General features: G+C 34.9%; 1 protein-coding gene across 1 annotated transcript; it reads right to left on the reverse strand.

Moving 5' to 3' along the window:
* Window positions 1–686: 686 nt before the first annotated feature.
* CUNH11orf58 (chromosome unknown C11orf58 homolog) lies at window positions 687–16,224 on the reverse strand. The gene is made up of 5 exons (XM_054586038.1): window positions 16,011–16,224; window positions 10,916–10,999; window positions 8,378–8,438; window positions 6,173–6,282; window positions 687–1,160 (listed from the first exon to the last, which is right to left on the reverse strand). Exons 1-5 carry the CDS (start codon window positions 16,071–16,073, stop codon window positions 930–932), a joined length of 549 nt encoding a protein of 182 aa, XP_054442013.1. The 5' UTR covers window positions 16,074–16,224; the 3' UTR covers window positions 687–929.
* Window positions 16,225–18,707: the final 2,483 nt, after the last annotated feature.

Here is an 18,707-nt window from a genome sequence, read left to right on the forward strand (position 1 = left end):
GAAGATAACTGTATTGAAATAAAATTAAGAAAATTTGTTCCAGCTTCTTGTTCAATAAGCCTGTTCCTCAATTTTAGATAATGAGGATAAAGGTATCACAACCAAATATGGGAAACTGCTTTCTTTTTATTTAGGCCTTAGGAAGAAAATTAACTTTGGTCACATATTACCTAAAAAAACAAAAAAAACAAAAAATACTTTTACATATTCCTAAATAGATAGGACCAAATGATTTAGAGAATTCTGTAAAACTTCACCAAATATCATCAAAAAAAAATTCTAACATTCAATGTAATTCATATTATATAAAGACTGCTTGTGATCATAGCATTCCAAATATATGACAGTTGTAACTCCATCCTAACAGATGTGAAAAGTATTTGCTCTCATGTTGTTTTGGTCCAAAAGAGTAGAGCTGAATCAGTAAGAGTAAACTAAGTACCTAACCGTTTGCCAACAATTAATTTAGACTGTTACTGGCAGCAGAAATATCCATGATGAATAGTTCCACTATAACAAAGTATAATAAAATAATTTTTTTCATGAACACATCACAGTACAGATAAACTTTTTATAAGAGAAAAATATGAAGACACAAAAAAGCTACCACAATCAAAAACTAGTGTTTCCCCCACAACTATTTGAAGGGGTAAAAAGGTGAGATTAGATGTTTGATGATGCTAATATGAAAGGAAATTGAGCATTGTATTTATTTCTTATTTTATACAACTCATACTCTTTACAAAAATGATCTTAGTCATGCCCATAAAAGTGTAATCCATGGCATCTGAAAGCAAACACTCTTTGTAATTACTTAAAAGGGCCTTTTTAAAAATTATAATACAAAGGTCTGTGCTCTATAAGCAGTCCTCCACTGTGCATTATAACAATAAGGCTTACTTTTAATACAAAGACTAAGTGTTTGGGAGTTATGAACCACTGGATTTAACAAACATCATTTTATAGTTGCTTTTTGCATCTTTTTTGTTTTTGGGATCCTCCACTTCGTCAGGGTGCTCAGTAGCCTGGAGTTCTTCAGCAGATTCTTCTTTCTCTGACTCTGAATCACTTTCAGAGTCATCTGGACTTTCAGGATCAGGTGAATCATCATCATCGTCATCCTCTCCAGCCACATCACCTTCTCCATCATGATCTTCTACCTAAAAACACCAATTTAAGTAAATATAATCATCAAGTTAGTTTAATGACAAGGAAAAAATACTTCCCTAGTCATTAAACTAACAGTTTTAAGACTGTACTATGGCGACAGGCTTTCAAAGGAAGAACTGAGGACTTGGACATCAACATATGTTTTTACATACTGAGAGCTGAGTGAGATTTTGTTGTAAGAAAAGGTTTTGAAAACCAATCCTCTACTCTGCGTGTCCCACCCTCTACTCTGAAAATGTGAGGTTTTTTGTTTGTTTACTTGTTTTTTTTAAGTAAATAAGGCAAGTTAACCTATGACTCATGAAAAAGTGGAAACCAGTGCTTTGGATATTACATTATCAATGTTTTGCATATTATATTACTTTGGAGTAAAATAAACCAGTAGTTATAATATGAAAAAAGATGATTTAAGAAACAACTGAGAGAATTCTCCCAAACCAGTACTGACCTGACATATTTTATCTAACTTGAATGTTGTTTGTGGCGACACACACAAATATACGCATACACACAGTATAAAAAAAAAAATGACAAAAACGAACATGATGAGGGTAATAAATGTAGTGATGTGTTTAAATTTCAGCATTAAAGTAAGACTGCTGTTATAAACATAGCCAAAAGCCTGTAAGAGATATACAGGAAATAAAAAGAATCCAAACATAACACCATATATGGTCATCAGCATACAAGAGCCCTGACTGGTGTGGCTCAGTGGGTTGAACATCATCCTGCAAATCGAAAGGTTGGTGGTTTGATTCTGGTCAGGGCACATGCCTGTGTGGGTCCCTGGTTCGGGGCATGTAAGAGCGAACCCATTGATGTTTTGGCCCCTCTTTTTTTCCCTCCCTTCCTCTATCTCTAAACATGGGATGGATGAATGGGTGAAAAAAAAAAACAACGTATATGCTACCTACAAGAGTGCTACTTCAGACTGAAAGTGAAGGAATGGAAATGAAAATGCAAAAAACAAAACAAAACAAAAACAAAAACAAAAAAGCTGGAGTAGTAATACTTGTATCAGACAAAACTGACTTAACTGACTTTGAAACAAAGGTTGTATCAGAAATAAAGAAGGGCATTCCATGATGATGAAGGGATCAATCCAACAAGATGATATAACTCTTGTAAACATCTACATACCCAACACCTAAATATATAAAGCAATATATGAACCTAAATATATGAAGCAATGGTTGACAGACATAAGGGAGTGGTAACACCCCACTGACATCTTTGGATAGATCATCCAGACAGAAAATCAACAAGGAAACAATGGCTTTAAATGACACATTAAACTACATGGACTTAACTGATCATTTTCGAGCATTTCACCCAAAAGCAGCATATGGAACATTTTCCGGGATAGACCACGTGTCAGGCAACAAAATAAGTCAATAAATTTAAGACTGAAATCATATCAAGTATCTTCTCCGAATACAATGATATGAAACTAGAAATTACAAGAAGAAAACAGAAAAACAAAACCACATGGAGACTAAACATGCTACTAAAGAATGAATGGGTTAAAATGAGATCAAGGAATTTGAAAGGTATCTAGAAACAAATGAATATATGACACAAAATATATGGAACACAGCCAGAACATTGTAGTTCTAAGAAGGAAATTCATAGCAATACAGGTCTACCCCAAGAAACAAAGTTCAAATAAACAATCTAACTTTACACCCAAAAGAACTAGAAAAACAAACAAACAAAAGTCCAAAGTGAGTAGAAGGAAGGAATAAAAATCAGAGTGGAAATAAAATAGTCTGGAAAAAAAACAATAAAAAAATTCAATAAAGGTAAGAGCTGGTTCTATGAAAAGGTAAACCAAATCAGTAACAGACTAATTACTAGTAACAAAATAGAATCAGTAATCAAAAAACTACCCCCAAAACAAAAGTCCTAGACCACATGGATGCAGAGGTGAATTCTACCAAAGAGTCAAAGAAGAATTAGTTCTTCTGGACATGGACAACAGTGTGGGGACTGACTGTGGGAGCAGGGGTGAGGGACGGGCAGAGGAGGGCAAAGGGGGAAAAAATTGGGAAAACTGTTAACAGAATAACCATTAAAAAGTGATTAAAAAAAATCTATTCTCAAACTGTTCCAAAACAACTGAAGAGAAAGGAAAGCTCCCAAACTTATTTTACAAGGCCAGTATTACCCTCACACCAAAAGCAGAGACACTATAAAAACAGGATATTACAGGTAATATCCCTGATGAACATGGAATACAAAAATCTTCAACAAAATGTTAGCAAACTGAATTCAGCAATACATTCAAAAGCTCATACCACTATCAAGTGGGACTTATTCCAGGGATGCAACAGATATTTGCAACAATGCAATGTTGGTTCAATATCTGCAAATCAATTAATGTGATACACCAGATAAAATAAAAAAATAAAAACTATGTGATCTTATCAACAGATGCAGAAAAAGCATTTGACAAAAATCCAATATCCATTTCTGATTAAAAACTCTCAGTAATGTGAGGAGATAACTCAACATAATAAAGACCAGATATGACACACCTACAGCTAACATAATCAATACTGAAAAGTGACCACAGCTAACATCATTCTCATGTTGAAAAGTGAAAGCTTTTCCTTTAAGAACAGGAGGAAGACAAAGATGTCCACTCTCATCAGTTTTATTTGACATAGTACTGGAAATCCTGGCGACAGCAATCAGACAAGAAAAAGATAAAAAATTTCCATCCAAATTGGAAAAGAAGCGAAACTTTCATTATTTGCAGATGACATACTCTATAGAGGGTACCCTAAAGTCTCCACCAAGAACTACTAGAATTAATAAATTAACTGAGCAAAGTAGCAGGATACAAAATTAATATCCAGAAATCAGCTGTATTTTTATACACCAATAATGATTAGAAAAAGAAGAAAACAATCACATCTACAACTGCATCAAAAAGAATAAAATACCTAAAAATAAATTTCAGCAAATATGTAAAAGACATATGCTCAGAAAACAATGAAGACATTCCTGAAGGAAACTGAAGACACAAATAAATGGAAAGCTACACTGTACTCATGGATTGTAAGAATTAATATTATTAAAATGTCCATACTACCCAAAGCAACAACAAATTCTTTGAAAGCTACACTGTACTCATGGATTGTAAGAATATTATTAAAATGTCTATACTACCCAAAGCAACAACAAAGTCTTTGAATTCCTTAACAAAACACCAACAGTGTTTTTCACAGAATTAGAACAAATAATCCTAAAATTATATGGAATGACAGAAGAACCTTTATGCCAAAGCCGTATAGAGAAAGAACAACAACATTGGAGCTATTACTCTACCTAGCCATAGTAATTAAAACAGCATGCCATTGGTATAAAAACAGACACATCCATGGAATAAAATAGATCCCAGAAAGAAACCAATGCCTATGTGGTCCATTAATCTATGACAAGGGAAGCAGGAATATACAATGGGGTAAAGATAGTCTCTTCAATAAATGGTGTTGAGAACACTGGACCGATACATACAAAATTAAAAAAACAAACAAAAGTAAGTAGACCACTTTCTTACACCGTATATGAAAACAAACTCAAAATGGATTAAAGACTTAAATGTAATACCTGAAACCATAAAAGAAATAGGCAGTAATCTCTTTGACACTGCTCTTGGCAATATGCTTTTGGACATGCCTCCTCTGGCAAGGAAAAAAGAAAAAGGGCTATCAATCTAAAAAATATTTGCACAGCAAAAGAAAGCACCAACAAAAGCACAATCTGCTGAATGAAAAATATTTGCCAATGATCCATCCGACAGGGGGTTAATATCCAAAATATGTAAGGAACTCATTAAACTTAACACCAAAAAGCAAACATCTGATTAAGAAATGGGCAGAGGACCTGAATAGATGCATGTTCAAAGAGGACATATAGTGACCAACAGACATCAAAAAATACTAGGCATCACTTATCATCAAGGAAATGAAAACTAAAATAACAATGAGATATCTATCACCTCACACCTGTCAGAATGTTATCATCGATAAAGCAACAAACAGCAAGGTGAGGATATAGGAAAAAAAGAAAGCCCTTATATATGGTTGATGGGTAGCAAATTGGTGCAGCATCTATGGAAAACAGTATTGGAGGTTCCTCAAAAAAATTAAAAGTAGAACTACCATATGATCCATCAATTCCACTTTGAGTATTTATCTGAAGAAATCAAAAACACTACCTTGAAAAAGATATATATGTACCTCACCCCTATTTTTACTGCAGTATTATTTAAAGTAGCCAAGATATATAAGCAACTTTGGTATCCAATAATAGACAAATGGATAAAGAAGATGTGGTTCATATACACAATGGAATATTACTCAGGCATTAAAAAAAAAAAAAGAAATCTTGCCATTTGCCACAACATGGAAAGATATAGAAGTTATTATGCTAAGTGAAATAAGCCAAAGACAAACGCCATATGACTTCACTTATATGTGGAATCTAAAAAAACAAAATAAATGAACAAACAAAATAGGAGCAAACTTTCACAGATACAGAGAACAAACTTACGGTTGCCAGATAGGAGGGGGTCGGGAGGATGGGTATAAAATGTGAAAGGGATTAAGAAGTACAAATTGCCAGTTATAAAAACAGTCATGGGGACGTATAGTAGAGCATAGGGAATATAGTCAATAATATTGTAATTATTATTTATGGTGCCAGGTAGGTACTATACTTATTGTGATCACTTCATAAGGTACGTAATTGTCTAATCACTTCCTACACCTTAATCTAATATTTTATGTCAACTATAATTGGGAAAGAAAGTGCCCTAGTGGTTACTTAAGCAGAATTTACATAAGCTGGTATCAGAAAACTCCTTTACAAACCCCTCAAAAATACCTCTTCTCATTATCTACAGAGACCTAGTTTTGCTTATAAAAATATTTTAACTGTAGAAATTACATCAAGTTGAAAATTATGTTCCCATTTAATGAAAATACATTACTACCTCACTGAAGCCAAGTCCACAATGTCGTCGATATCTTCCTGACAATTTACTGTCCATACTTTGCTGATATTGAGACTCCAGTTCTTCATTAATTTTCTTGTCTTCTTCCCCTGCATGTCCAGTGTACTTTGGTTATGTTTCAGTCAAATTAATAAAAATATTTGATTACACAAAAAAAAAACCCCATAACACAGATGCCATTATAATCAGGGCTGACCTCTCAAATTGTGACTAATTTTACAATTAATTTTGTGGATAGGTTTCTATACCACAGGACATAATGAACATAAACTGAAATATGTATTTATTAATACTTCTTTAATAACCAACACTGTGAACTACAAAAGTGTTTATAAAAGATAAAAAGCTTGTATTTTTCCACATGATAATTCATACCACACACAAGGGTCTCAGAAAAAAGTGCCTGAAGATATTCTAAGTATTAATTACTAAGAACTCTGGCTATTTTATGTTTTAGCTTATTTATATTTAGTAACTGTCCTCCTAAAAGTGAAAAGTTTTCTTCTATTCACAAAAACCCTCCAAATGAAACCTGCATATGAACAGAAATAATGAAGGCATGCAATTGTCAGAGAATGGTTAAATTGTAATGGCTCTCCTTTATGCCTTTTTTTTGCATATTGGTTTATTGAAGCAACAAACTTTTATTTTATTATGCAACATGTGACATATATTTACATATATATACTGTAATTTGTAATTATGAAGCAGAAAACTAAACCTATGAACTTACCATGCAAGAACTAGATATTACCAATTCAAATGAAGTTTTCTGTGCATGACATTTTATTTTGTAAATTTAAGAGGAATTTCACATTTTAACACAAATGTTGGTGCTTTGCATTACTGCTATTCATAAAGCCCCCAGTTTTAAAAAGCAGTTAAATATACTTCCATTCTGCAAAGCTCAGGAACTTTTTTAACAATGCAAATCAATCTAAAATTCTTTTAACACCAGAAATAGATCTATTTCTAAAATGTGCTACATATTCTAGGCCAGCAGAAAAATTTATATAAGTAAAAGTTTTGTTAACTATACCAAGGTCATTAGGCCCTGCTATTATTAATGTCCGTGATCAGGATCAATTTTATTGGGTTGGCCAAAAAGGCTCATTTGGTTTTTCCCATAAAATATCTCCAGTAGCACTAAGTTGTCTAACTTCATTTGAAACAATTTTGTTAAATTGTATTTGTGACAGCCTACCAGCATGCATTAAAGAAAAAAATTATCAACACTGGTGAATTTTTGTGTGGCCACTTTAATATTGAAGATGGAAGAAAATATCCAACATTTTTGGAATACTGCTTTATTATTTCAAGAAAGGTAAAAATGCAACTTAAATGCAAAAAAAGATCTGCAGTGTGTGGAGAAGGTGCTGTGACTGATTGAACGTGTCAAAAGCGGTTTGCAAAGCTCTCTCACTGGACGATGCTCCACAGCTGGGTAGACCAGTTGAGGTTGACAGCCATCAAATCAAGACACTGAGAACAATCAACGTTCTACCATACAGGAGGGAGCCAACATACGCAAAATATCCAAGTCAATAAGATTATTGGTGAAAATGAAAAATGTATCTTTTTATTTTATGGAAAAAACTAAAGGGGCTTTTTGGCCAACCCGATAAATAGGAAAAAACTTCACTTCTTAGCAGACTGAATTCGAGTCCAAATCCATTTTCAGTTCTTATTCAAAATGGCTTCCCCAACAATTTTTTTTAAAGTTAATTTCTTCAGGCTTTGCAATGAATTTATGTTCTCCAAGATTTCAGAGCAGAAGAGTGAATAAGCTATAAACCAGTATACTGTGCCAAACATTATATGCTAAATAATTTATAAAGAAAGAAAAATAAACCCAACACATATTACAGTTGGCAAGATTAGGTATAACACCTTATTACAATTAAAATATATGTTGTGAATCAGTTGAAATGAAGGCAGAAAAGGGTCAGTTTCTTGGTTAGAATATTATATTGATGTACATACTCAAACCTTTTAAAAATCGAAGTATATATTGATTGTTACATGATATATTTAACATGTCTACATATACTACATGCATTTCCAATTCTAATATTTTAATTATCAACACAATTATACACAGAAGTTAGAATATCCCAAAACATGTACAAATATTCCATATTCCACATTTAGCAGCTCCACTTGAATTATGTTTTAGTTTCTTACCTGTTCGGAAGTGAGATGTTGATTTGTGATCTCCTATAACAAGACGACCAGTATGTTCTTTCTATAAGGAGGCAGGAAATGTATTAGAATTTGAGACCACTAATTTAACATAATAACTGAGTACATACTCTATGCACGGTACTATTCTAGGCTTCTGGGATATAGTGCGGAAACAAGATTAATTAAGAGTCTTGTCTTCATGGAATTTACATTCCAGCAATGGCAGGGACAGGGAGGGGCAAAAAAGTAAATTATAGTATGTTAGAAGGTAGTAAATACCATTAAAACACATACAAATAAACACAGAGGAAGCAGGTAGAGAGTACGTAAAGGTCAAGCTGAAATTTTAAATGGGAAGGATAGATATCTAAAAAATTAAGTCAATCTAATCATGGTCTTTCCTAAAAATGCCAGTTAAATGAGTTGCTTTAACTTTCCCACCTTCTCTTTCTGGTGCCCCATGCATATCTCATGGAGAGAAAGCAAATGAGATTATTTAGCTAGCTAAAAATGAAATAATAAACTTGTAGTAAACAAACTGATAAATCTTTAAAATACAAAAAATGAAAACCGTCATTACTATTGACATACCACAAACAGCTCATTAGTATTTGACTATAATGAACACCCAATCTTAAACTGTCAAAAAGACCAGAGTTTAAAACAATCTACTTCTATAAAACATAAAAATAAATCTGATTCAAAGTTATCAACTGATCTGACTACATAATCACTCTCAACTTACCAGTTCCAATCTAGTCTATGACTCATACTCAGTTTCATAAGGTAAAGAAATAAACTGTTCACTAAAACAGAGTGACTTTGCAAAGCAATCTTAATCATCTGTGAAGATACAGTAAATAACAAATTTTTCTACTGTGAAAAGATGACATTCTCCATACCCAAACATACTAAAGAAAGGTTCAAGCATTACTGCTTATTGCCTTACATGCCATTAATACATAAGCAAATTAATTATTCAATATGTTCCCTCTTTAGACTGCAGAAGATACCTCATTAACAAGATTTGAATATATAATAGTATCAAATTATTCTAGGATGATACAATATTGCACTGGTCTATTCATACTTTCTTTGCTAGTTTTCTCTGTGACCAATAAAATACTCAAAGTAGCTGGCTAGGGTAAGCAATATTCTGTATGGCCACAAGCCACAACAAATCTAACCAGCCTATATAAAAGCTCAACTCTACAATTTTTGTCTTGCTAGAGAATTTAATGTATGCTATACAACCATTTTACTGGCAGCCAAATTTCTTTTTCATTTGTTCAATCTGTTCCTTTCCAGTTTTATCGATGTGTATATGACTCTTGGTAGCTAAATTTCATACATTTTACGTTAGGGTGTTCCACTAGGTTGAGCATGTTCCCTAAACTATTACATATGTTATATATCCTTAGCAAATCTTTTATTTGCATGAACTAGGTGAACTTCAGACTACTTCCTATGAAAATTTCAAATTATGGAAAATCTGGATTAATGAGGTACACAAATGCTTCCTTTTTACACGTCTTCATGTTTTGCATGATCCCTCCCTTTCCTCAACCCCAACGCTCTAGTCTGGATAATTCCTCATCCTTTCATCTGAAAAGGTTTCTAGTTTGTAGAGCTAGGCCAGAGTTAGGTACCCCTGTTTGTTGATTCCACAGCACTATGTGTATAGCTCTCTCATCGCAATTCTAATTCTATATTGTTATTATCCAGTTTCCTTCATTACATGATGGCTCCAAACACTTTACTGATCTATGTGATCCCCACTCTCCCCAGGACCTAGTACAGTACCTGGTGTACAGTGGTCAATAATTTGTTGTTAAAACTAAAATGCACAAATACATTCCCATATTAGTAACAAAAACAAAAAGCAGAATCTCACTTTAAGGATCTTAAAAGAGAAAAATAGTTTTCCTGTTTCTTTCACATTGGATTTGCAGGAAAGCTATTGGGATAATGTTACAAAAATAAATTCACTTGGTTACAAAAATAAGTATCTGGAGATCACTGTATTTGCATGTAAAAATGAATTGCTAGGAACAAGACCTTTTTTTCCAATAGGCGACATTTTCCAAGCACCTATATTTTACATTTTCTATTATGTTAATCAAAGTGGTTTCACAAAAATATATGAACGTTTGAAAAATCAGGGATAAAGGTTATTTCCTTGGTTACTGCTTCAAGGGCTGGAAGGGAACTATAAAATGTGAAAGACCTACCAATTGGTTTGCCCAGAAATATCCTGTATCAAATCATCAGTCTAACAAATGGCAAATCATAAACTGTAATGTCTTCTTTCACAGACATCTCCTCAAACCAAAAAAATTTTTGTACATATAGTCCCTACACCTACTGCCCAGAGGCAATGAGAATTCTAAGAAACAGTAAAAATTTTAAGCACTGGGTTTGGTCAGCTGTAGTCCCCAAAGCCTTAGATAATCATGCAGAACAGAAAAATGGAATATAACTGTATTTAGTCCTTCTCACTTAACAGAAAAAAAGAAAAATGCATAGTCTGATGCTTACCTTTCCTGCGCCCATAAGTCTCAAGAACTTTTGTTTTCTTTCTTCATTGCCTAAATCTGCTGCCTCCCAATTGCTAGATCCAAGCTGAAAAAGAAATTAGCCAATCAACGAAAATACACAGCCAGTCCCCAAATTATGATAGTTCAACTTAAAATTTTTCATTTTATGACTGTGTGAAAGTGATACTCATTCAGTAGAAACTGGCCAGACTAAGCTATAATGTTCAGTAGATTAGGTTTGCATTTTTTACTTAAGGAGATTTTCAACTTATGACAGGTTTATTGGGACATAATGACATTGGAGGAGCATCTGTATTCCTTTTGTTACCTCAAGGCAGAAGCTTTTAGTTTTGTTGCCAGACAGATCAGTTCTCAGAAGTTTGTTTCTATGGAGTTTCACATTCAGTAGGTCTGAGGTGGGGCTCATGGATTTCATTTGTAACAAATTCCTAAGTGATGCTGATGCTGTTCATGGGGATAACCACATGTTGAGATCTACTGCCCCAGTGCCTTATAGGAGGACCCTACAGCACCTAGTACTTTGAATCCAGAAGGCTGCCAAAGTTATTAATTGAAGTTGAAAACCCTGGCTTTAGTAATATTCTACATATCACTCAAGTTTAACACCAGAGTCTATTTGACCCAATTTTAGTTTTTCAGTTTCTTTTTGAACAGTTCTAGTTTTTTTAAGCATTGCTATGTTACGACTTTCATTCTTTCACAGAGGTCTTCCAAAGAACAGAGAAAATTTACCTATTTTTTTTTGTAAAGAACAGAACAACATTCTGTCTTATAATATCAAATGGGTCAAATCAATATGAAACATTGAACCCTGTTATAAGCTAAAAATTACTAAAATAATAGAAAATAGAAAAATGGTAGAAGAGTTTTTCCATCATGTTATCCAAAGCATTGCATCATCTTTCAAGAAAACATCACCCCTCTGTTGGTTGCTTCTAGCTTTCTTTGTACACAGTTGGTAATTCGGAATGTTTTCATTTCTACCCATAATGACATGTAGGTAAAAAAAGTGAAAACTGACAGAGGGTTTTCACTTAAATTATCTGCCTAATAATTTCAAAATTATTAGACAAATTGCAGGTGAATACAAAATGACAGGTGATAGCAAAATTGTATATGAAAAAATCTTTGGATGATGAATACTAGATAACTTTGTTCCAACCCAGAAATTGCTGAGAGACAAAGAAAAAAAAAGGAAATATAATATTTTCATCCAGTCACTCTACAAAGGACTTCATCCTGCAATATTTTGCAATAAGAGCCTGGACCATCCAGTTTTTCTAAAAAGATGGGTGCCTGTTTCATTTCATCTTTTATGAACTTTATACATCAAAACTTACTTAATATGGTTTTTAAGTGGACAAATGATGAAGGCAAGTGTGTATACAAAGGTGACTAGAAGAAATGTAGAAATGAAAATATTCCCTGGATTGACCATTCTAATTGAGCTCATCATCTAAAAATGAAAATGTTTCACAATTATGGAGCAAAGACAATCACCCCCTTTCCAAAACAAAATTATGAGCAATCAAATATTTCAAACAGTTCAAGTAAGATTATATTTTGGTGATGCAAATGTGAGAACTAGAATAACTTCATCATAAAGTTAAAATCTATTAGAAATAGATTTGAAATCTGAAATTATATGTTCCAGTTTCACACATGACAACTGATAAGCAGTTAGCTGTATTCAGAGGATGCTAATTATTTTGGGTATAATTATCATGAAAATGTGGAATACAAATTTGGTTTGCCATGATTAAATTCATATTAAAATCTTTAATAAAGGTGATTTTCGCCATCCCTTTATTATTACTTCTGAAAATTATTTGTAAAAAAGACTAATAGAATGTAAGACAAATGACGACAGTCATTTCTCATGGGCACATGAGTGTTAAAACAATCTGTATTCACTGGACAACCACTTACAGCTCCTTTAAATTCCTTTTGATAGGGGGCTCATACACTCCTATGATTTTGGCTACCTATATGCCAAATTTCTGCTTCTTTTCATCTGACAGCTCATCTTTTCACAGACCAGTTAGTTCTTAACTATTTCAGGCTCAACATAGTTAAAAAAACAAAAACAAAAAAAGATAGTGTTTTACAACTTACAAACTGCTTTCACTTACATTCTCTTAAGAGCCCATTTAATAAATAAGGACATTGAGGCAAATATCCTTATTTATTAAGTGTGAATTTTATATATGAAAGGAACTTGCTTCCCTCCTCTGGCCTTAAGTCCTCTTCTCTTTCCTCATTATACTGTACACGATTAAACAGAGTATATGGAAGTAGTTTATAAACCAGTTATAAAAATATATAAAATTAGGTTAAATACTGTCTAAAAACCAAAAATTCCCCAAACTCTTTACTGAAAGAACAAATGTCTTCAATGTCTTTATATAAATAACCATATCATTTACAATTTATATCCGTTTTTTTCAATCATGAAATCCTTCTGGTTCTTCCCTTCAAAGAACTTAGCATACAACAGCAAGTACCTTGCCCAAGTGCTACACCCTGAAAAGCACATGGGTGCCTGATACATTCTTAAAGGTTCTCCACTAGCAACTAAAATTAACCTCCCCACTCCTCTGGCTCCCTAAAAGAGAGCTATTTCTCTACTCAAATCAAAGCAATGAAACCCATATCACCATAGTAACTCTTAGAATTTACTTTGAACATTGTATTTTTCTAGAGCTGAATTCTGATTTAGTATCTACTTTTAATATCTTTTTAAATGTTTTATAATTTTCATTTAACATGTGAGGTCAGTGGGCAAAGAAAACTTCAATGACCTTTTACATGTAGTGGATGTTCATTAGAAACTATTGACCAACTACATATAATTAGATGATTTTCTACAATTTATATGTATATTTGACAACAAAGTGTTTTACATGTTTTACATGAAAGAAACTGACTTAAAAAAATCACTATCAGGGACAGATTACTATATTGCACTATAATTTATTATCAACATAATCAATTTTAGTGAGTTCGTGATGGTGCTAGGTACTGATTTGGACTTGCAACTATATTTTATAATCACTGCCTTCAAAGAGAATGCTTATAGGATTGGAAAGGTCTCAAGGGTCATCTAGTTTAAAATGATCCCATCAGAAGCTGTAGACAGTTTCTTAATTCCTTTAACTTTGTGTTAAATTACTTAGTATCACTAATAAGTGTTTTCTGTCAAGCTAAAACAGCGACTTTTTAAAAAATATTTTATTTATTCTCAGAGAGAGGGGAAGGGAGGGAGATAGACAGAGAGAAACATCAATTAGTTGCCTCTCCTGCACCCTCACTGGGGACAGAAACGATAACCCGGATATGTGCCCTGAGCAGAACTGAACTGGTGACCTTTTGCTTTGCAGGATGATCCCTGCCCTAACCCACTTGCTCACACCAGTCAGAATTAAAACAGAGATTTTCAACCTTTTTCATCTCACGGTACACATAAACTAATTATAAAATTCTGTGGCATACCCCAAAAAAAATTTTTTTTGCCAATCTGACAAAAAAGAAATAATTTTGATTCATTCACACCAGATGGCTATTGTTGTGTTGGCTGTTCTCATTTCTGTAGTACATGTTTTAAGAATTCTTGCGGCACACAGTGTGCCTCTTGTGGCACACTGGTTGAAAATCGCTGAGCTAAATTAAAGACTATGTTGCTGAGTCTAGCAAAACAGGTGTCTAACATGCTAGCAATCAAGTAGGAATTAAAAACCAGGAGGAAAACAATGTAATAACTTTTAAAATGGCATCCAGATTACTCAAAAACCTAGATAAATTCCTAGCATGTCCTGGATTACCATATCAACAAGAAAAGATCTAAATGCCAGTTGTAGGAAGAAACAGACGGCGTGAGTGAATCTCTCTGTAATAACAATTTTTCCTCAAATCTTTATTGATTACTAATCTTTCTGCAAAACTAAAAGACCCTTACTATTCTGGACCTAGCCCTTCCTCCCACTCACAAGAGTGGTGGGTCTTGACCATCATCTCATTTGCTGCAAATGATGCACTAGTAGTATTCAGTGAGCCTTTTATGGTTCACAAAGATACTATGAAAGGCACTTAAGTGCGTTATAGAAAATAAAGAACTCTCTGTATCCAGGCATTGATAATGCTTTAAATAATAACGGAAAGAAAACTAGATGGTGCCCTTCATCATCCCTAAAAATGACCTATCATGCCTCCCTCCCCCAAATATCCCCATCAACGTTCCCATGGCATTTATTCATCCACTGCAAGGACTTAGTTTTACGTTTACTAGTTACTGCAGTTTCCATGACAGTGCGCGGAGCTGGGACAACTATACGTAAAAGCCTAGAATACATACTTATTCATCTTTGAATTTCCAGCACCTGGCACAGCATCGAATATTTAATGCGTTGCTTTAAGGAATGAACGGTTTGCTATTTAAACTGACATGGGGTGGAGGGAGGGAAGGAGGCGAGGAGAGGGAGGAGGGGCCAGGGAGGTATCCGACATCAAATCGGCCCTCTAGGTCCCAACGTCTTAGACCTCACCACCTTGCTCCAGTAACAAATTACACCCCTGGTAAAATTTTTCCATTCAGTACTGTTCTGAGTTTACTCTTAACAGTACAGTTAGGTTTAACTGTTAAGAGTACGTTGCAAAAACAATCCCGGCCAGAAAATTCACTTTAATTGCACGAACATCTTTGCTACTGTCACAGGAGCATTTTAAGCCCCAAACAGGCAAGGTCTTGCTGTCTCTGAGTAGAAAGGCTCGAACAAGAGGCTTCATCAGCCCCCAAAGAGGTAAATGATCTCTCGACAACGCTCTTTCACTTCTCGATCATACATGGTTCCTTTTCCTCGATCCCCCTTCCCACGCAGCTCTCTGGCTCTTCGCGCGTGGCCATCTTCAAACCTCCCGACCCTAATTGAGGAAAGGAGACAGTTCCCATTCCTCTGGGTCCCCCACCCGTCCCCCCCTTCTCAGGCCACCTCAGTTTCCTCCTTCTACACCCACCCTTCCCGGCCTACCCCAACCTTTAGTAGGCCTCAACCCTCATCCACTCCGCCATTGTTATTTACATCGTCGTCTGGGGAGGCCGAACGCTTCACCCCGTGCGGATGGGACTCCCTGGCAGCACTCATCGTTGCGGGGACCCCGACGGCAAATGCCAACCCGGCTCGCTATTCTTCTCAGCCGCAGCGCCAGCAGCCTGCAACTTGCCACCGAACCAAGAAGCGCCACTCCAGAACGCAGAGCCCCTTGGGCCTTCTCCGCCACAGTCGACACGCCGCAGCCGCTTGACACCCCGGGGCACTCTGGGAGTTGTAGTTTCCTGGCTGACCCCAAGCTAGCCTGGACAACAGACAAAGGAGGTTAATTAAAACTACAATTCCCAGGAAGTCCAGCGGCGCACTTCGCGCTGTGTGGCGGGAGTGTCCTCTGAGGCTCCACCTTCTCCGGTTGGTGAAGGGAGCTTTCCCGCGGAGGGGTATATGGCGGTCAGCGTTGCAGCAAAGCGTCGCTGGCGCAGAGAGGTGTAGACTACATTTTCGCTTTTCATTGTGAGATGCTGCGCCATTGACATACGTATCCGTCATAGTTAAGCACCTAGGTTTAAATGTAATGTTTAAAGTTTATTAAACCCTCAGGAGTAACCTCCCAAGACAAAAACCTTTCTAAAAAAATGGCTTCTACCGTTTCCATTCCTGATGTTCTCTTTTGGTCGTAGAGATTTCTACACGACCGGCGATTTCTGTTTCTCACTGAAAATAGTGCACTTTGGTGGTGTACCAGTTTTATTGGCTGTTATTGAAACTAGGGTCCACCTGAGGGAATTTTGTAAGCTTTCCACAAGCCTTTGTGTGAAGTGGGAGTGACCCTATCCGACCTCACTGCTGGTGGGCAGGCATTGTACTTCTGGGGCCTTCACCAACTGAAACCCCCCGCCCCCCTTGCTGCTAGAAAGCCCTGTATCTTTTTTTCCTTTTTAAAAATATTTGCTTATTTTTTTGCTGTGAACTTAACATAAAACTAACCATTTTAAAGTTTACAATTACGTGGCATTTAGTATATTCACAGTGTTGAGCAACCATCACCTTGATGGAGTTCCAAGACATTTTCATCACCCCAAAAGGAAATTCAGTAACCGTTAAAAGCAGCCTTTCCCTTATTATCTTCGCCCCAGAAACCACCAATCTCCTCGGAAACCACTATATCTAAAGGTTTTATTCGAACGTTGGAGATTTATTCATGCAGTATCAAGGTGTTTGAATTTTAAACGAGGCCTGAACCTGGCTGCCTTCAAACCTAATACTCTGTCAGGATCCTTGTCCCTATTTATTCTGAAGTTTTCTGGCCTTGATTTAAAATTTGATTTTATTTAAGAAATCAGTAAGTGGGATGACAGTACAGATATAGCTTGCATTTTGGTACTGAAAGTAGCCTGTGAAACTGCTTCACTACTTTAGACCTTGAAATCAGCAATTACTATAGTTTGACTGCCTGTTTAGAAATAGCATTACCTTCGTAGATTTCAGACGATCACTGGCCATTTATAGAACTGTAACCAGTGGAATGTAGTTCTTCAGGCAATCATATACCCAAATTCTGCTCCTTTATTTTGGAAGCAAAGGGGTAATAATGCTAATTAGGATAATATGAAAAAAAAAATCTCAGGGTCATTTTTATAACCAAGCAAAGTCACCTTAATCAACAAGTTCTGTAAAAAAAAAAAAAAGAAAGAAAAAGAAAATCAATCAAGAAGACTAACCTCATGAAGAGAAAAAGCATCTTTTGGAAGTGGTTGCTTGCTCCTTACTATGAGTTAAAATATTTTGCCTACTATGATTCTACAAAATTCTGTAAATACAAATACAATGATATTACAGTTAAGTTACAGATGGATTACAGGTCTCCAAAGGGTTTGACAGACTATTAATATACAATTTAGAACTCTTAGCTTTATTACCGATCAACAAATGGAATACCTGAATAAATAGTATAGATTGCTAAAAGAATTCTGAAATAAAAAGACAATCCATAAGGCTAGTAGTTACTAAATAGTTTTAACTTTAGCGAAAGTCTAGAAAAACTTAAGAAGCTAGTAATCTGTCTTTTTATTTCTTCACCAGAATTGTTAGCGCCTGGAATGCTAAATCTTCAAGTTATCATAAAACAAGATCACAAGCTGAAAAGTCACATAGGAGATAATAAAAACTGGATCATTTAATCAAATTTTACTTGGTTTCTTATACAAAAGACTACGGGTAAGGATGAAATTATACAATGTAATAGAATTGCATATATGGCATAGAAACTCCTTAATACTCTTCCTCATTTTGTAAAAACAAGAAGATGCTCTGTACAAGGTGGAACTCTGAAATAACTTCTTTGGGATAGAGACTGTTTCATTTTTTTTTTTTTTCATTTCTGTATCTTCTAGCACAATACCTGACATGGAATAATTAATAAGTTTTTTTGAATTAATATTGGATATAGGAAATAATAAAATGTAACAGAGTAGTATCTCATATAAGGTCCAGAAACTCAGCAATGTCCTTTCTTGGGTAATGAAAACAAGATGAGACCATGTTGCTAATAGGACTTTGAAATACTTTTCCTGAGAGTAGTAACTATGCCTTCCTCATTTTTTGTGTACCCAGTGCTTAGCATGTAATAGGCATTCATGTTTATTGAGTACATATATTAATATTCCTTCAACCAAGGGTAGTCATAACTGAGCATAGTTAACAAACCTAAAGAAGACATAAAAGCTC

Source organism: Pteronotus mesoamericanus, unplaced genomic scaffold (assembly GCF_021234165.1).
Source record: "Pteronotus mesoamericanus isolate MK-2021 breed Mesoamerican mustached bat unplaced genomic scaffold, CSHL_Meso_final contig_90, whole genome shotgun sequence".
NCBI classification, from domain to species: Eukaryota; Metazoa; Chordata; class Mammalia; order Chiroptera; family Mormoopidae; genus Pteronotus; species Pteronotus mesoamericanus.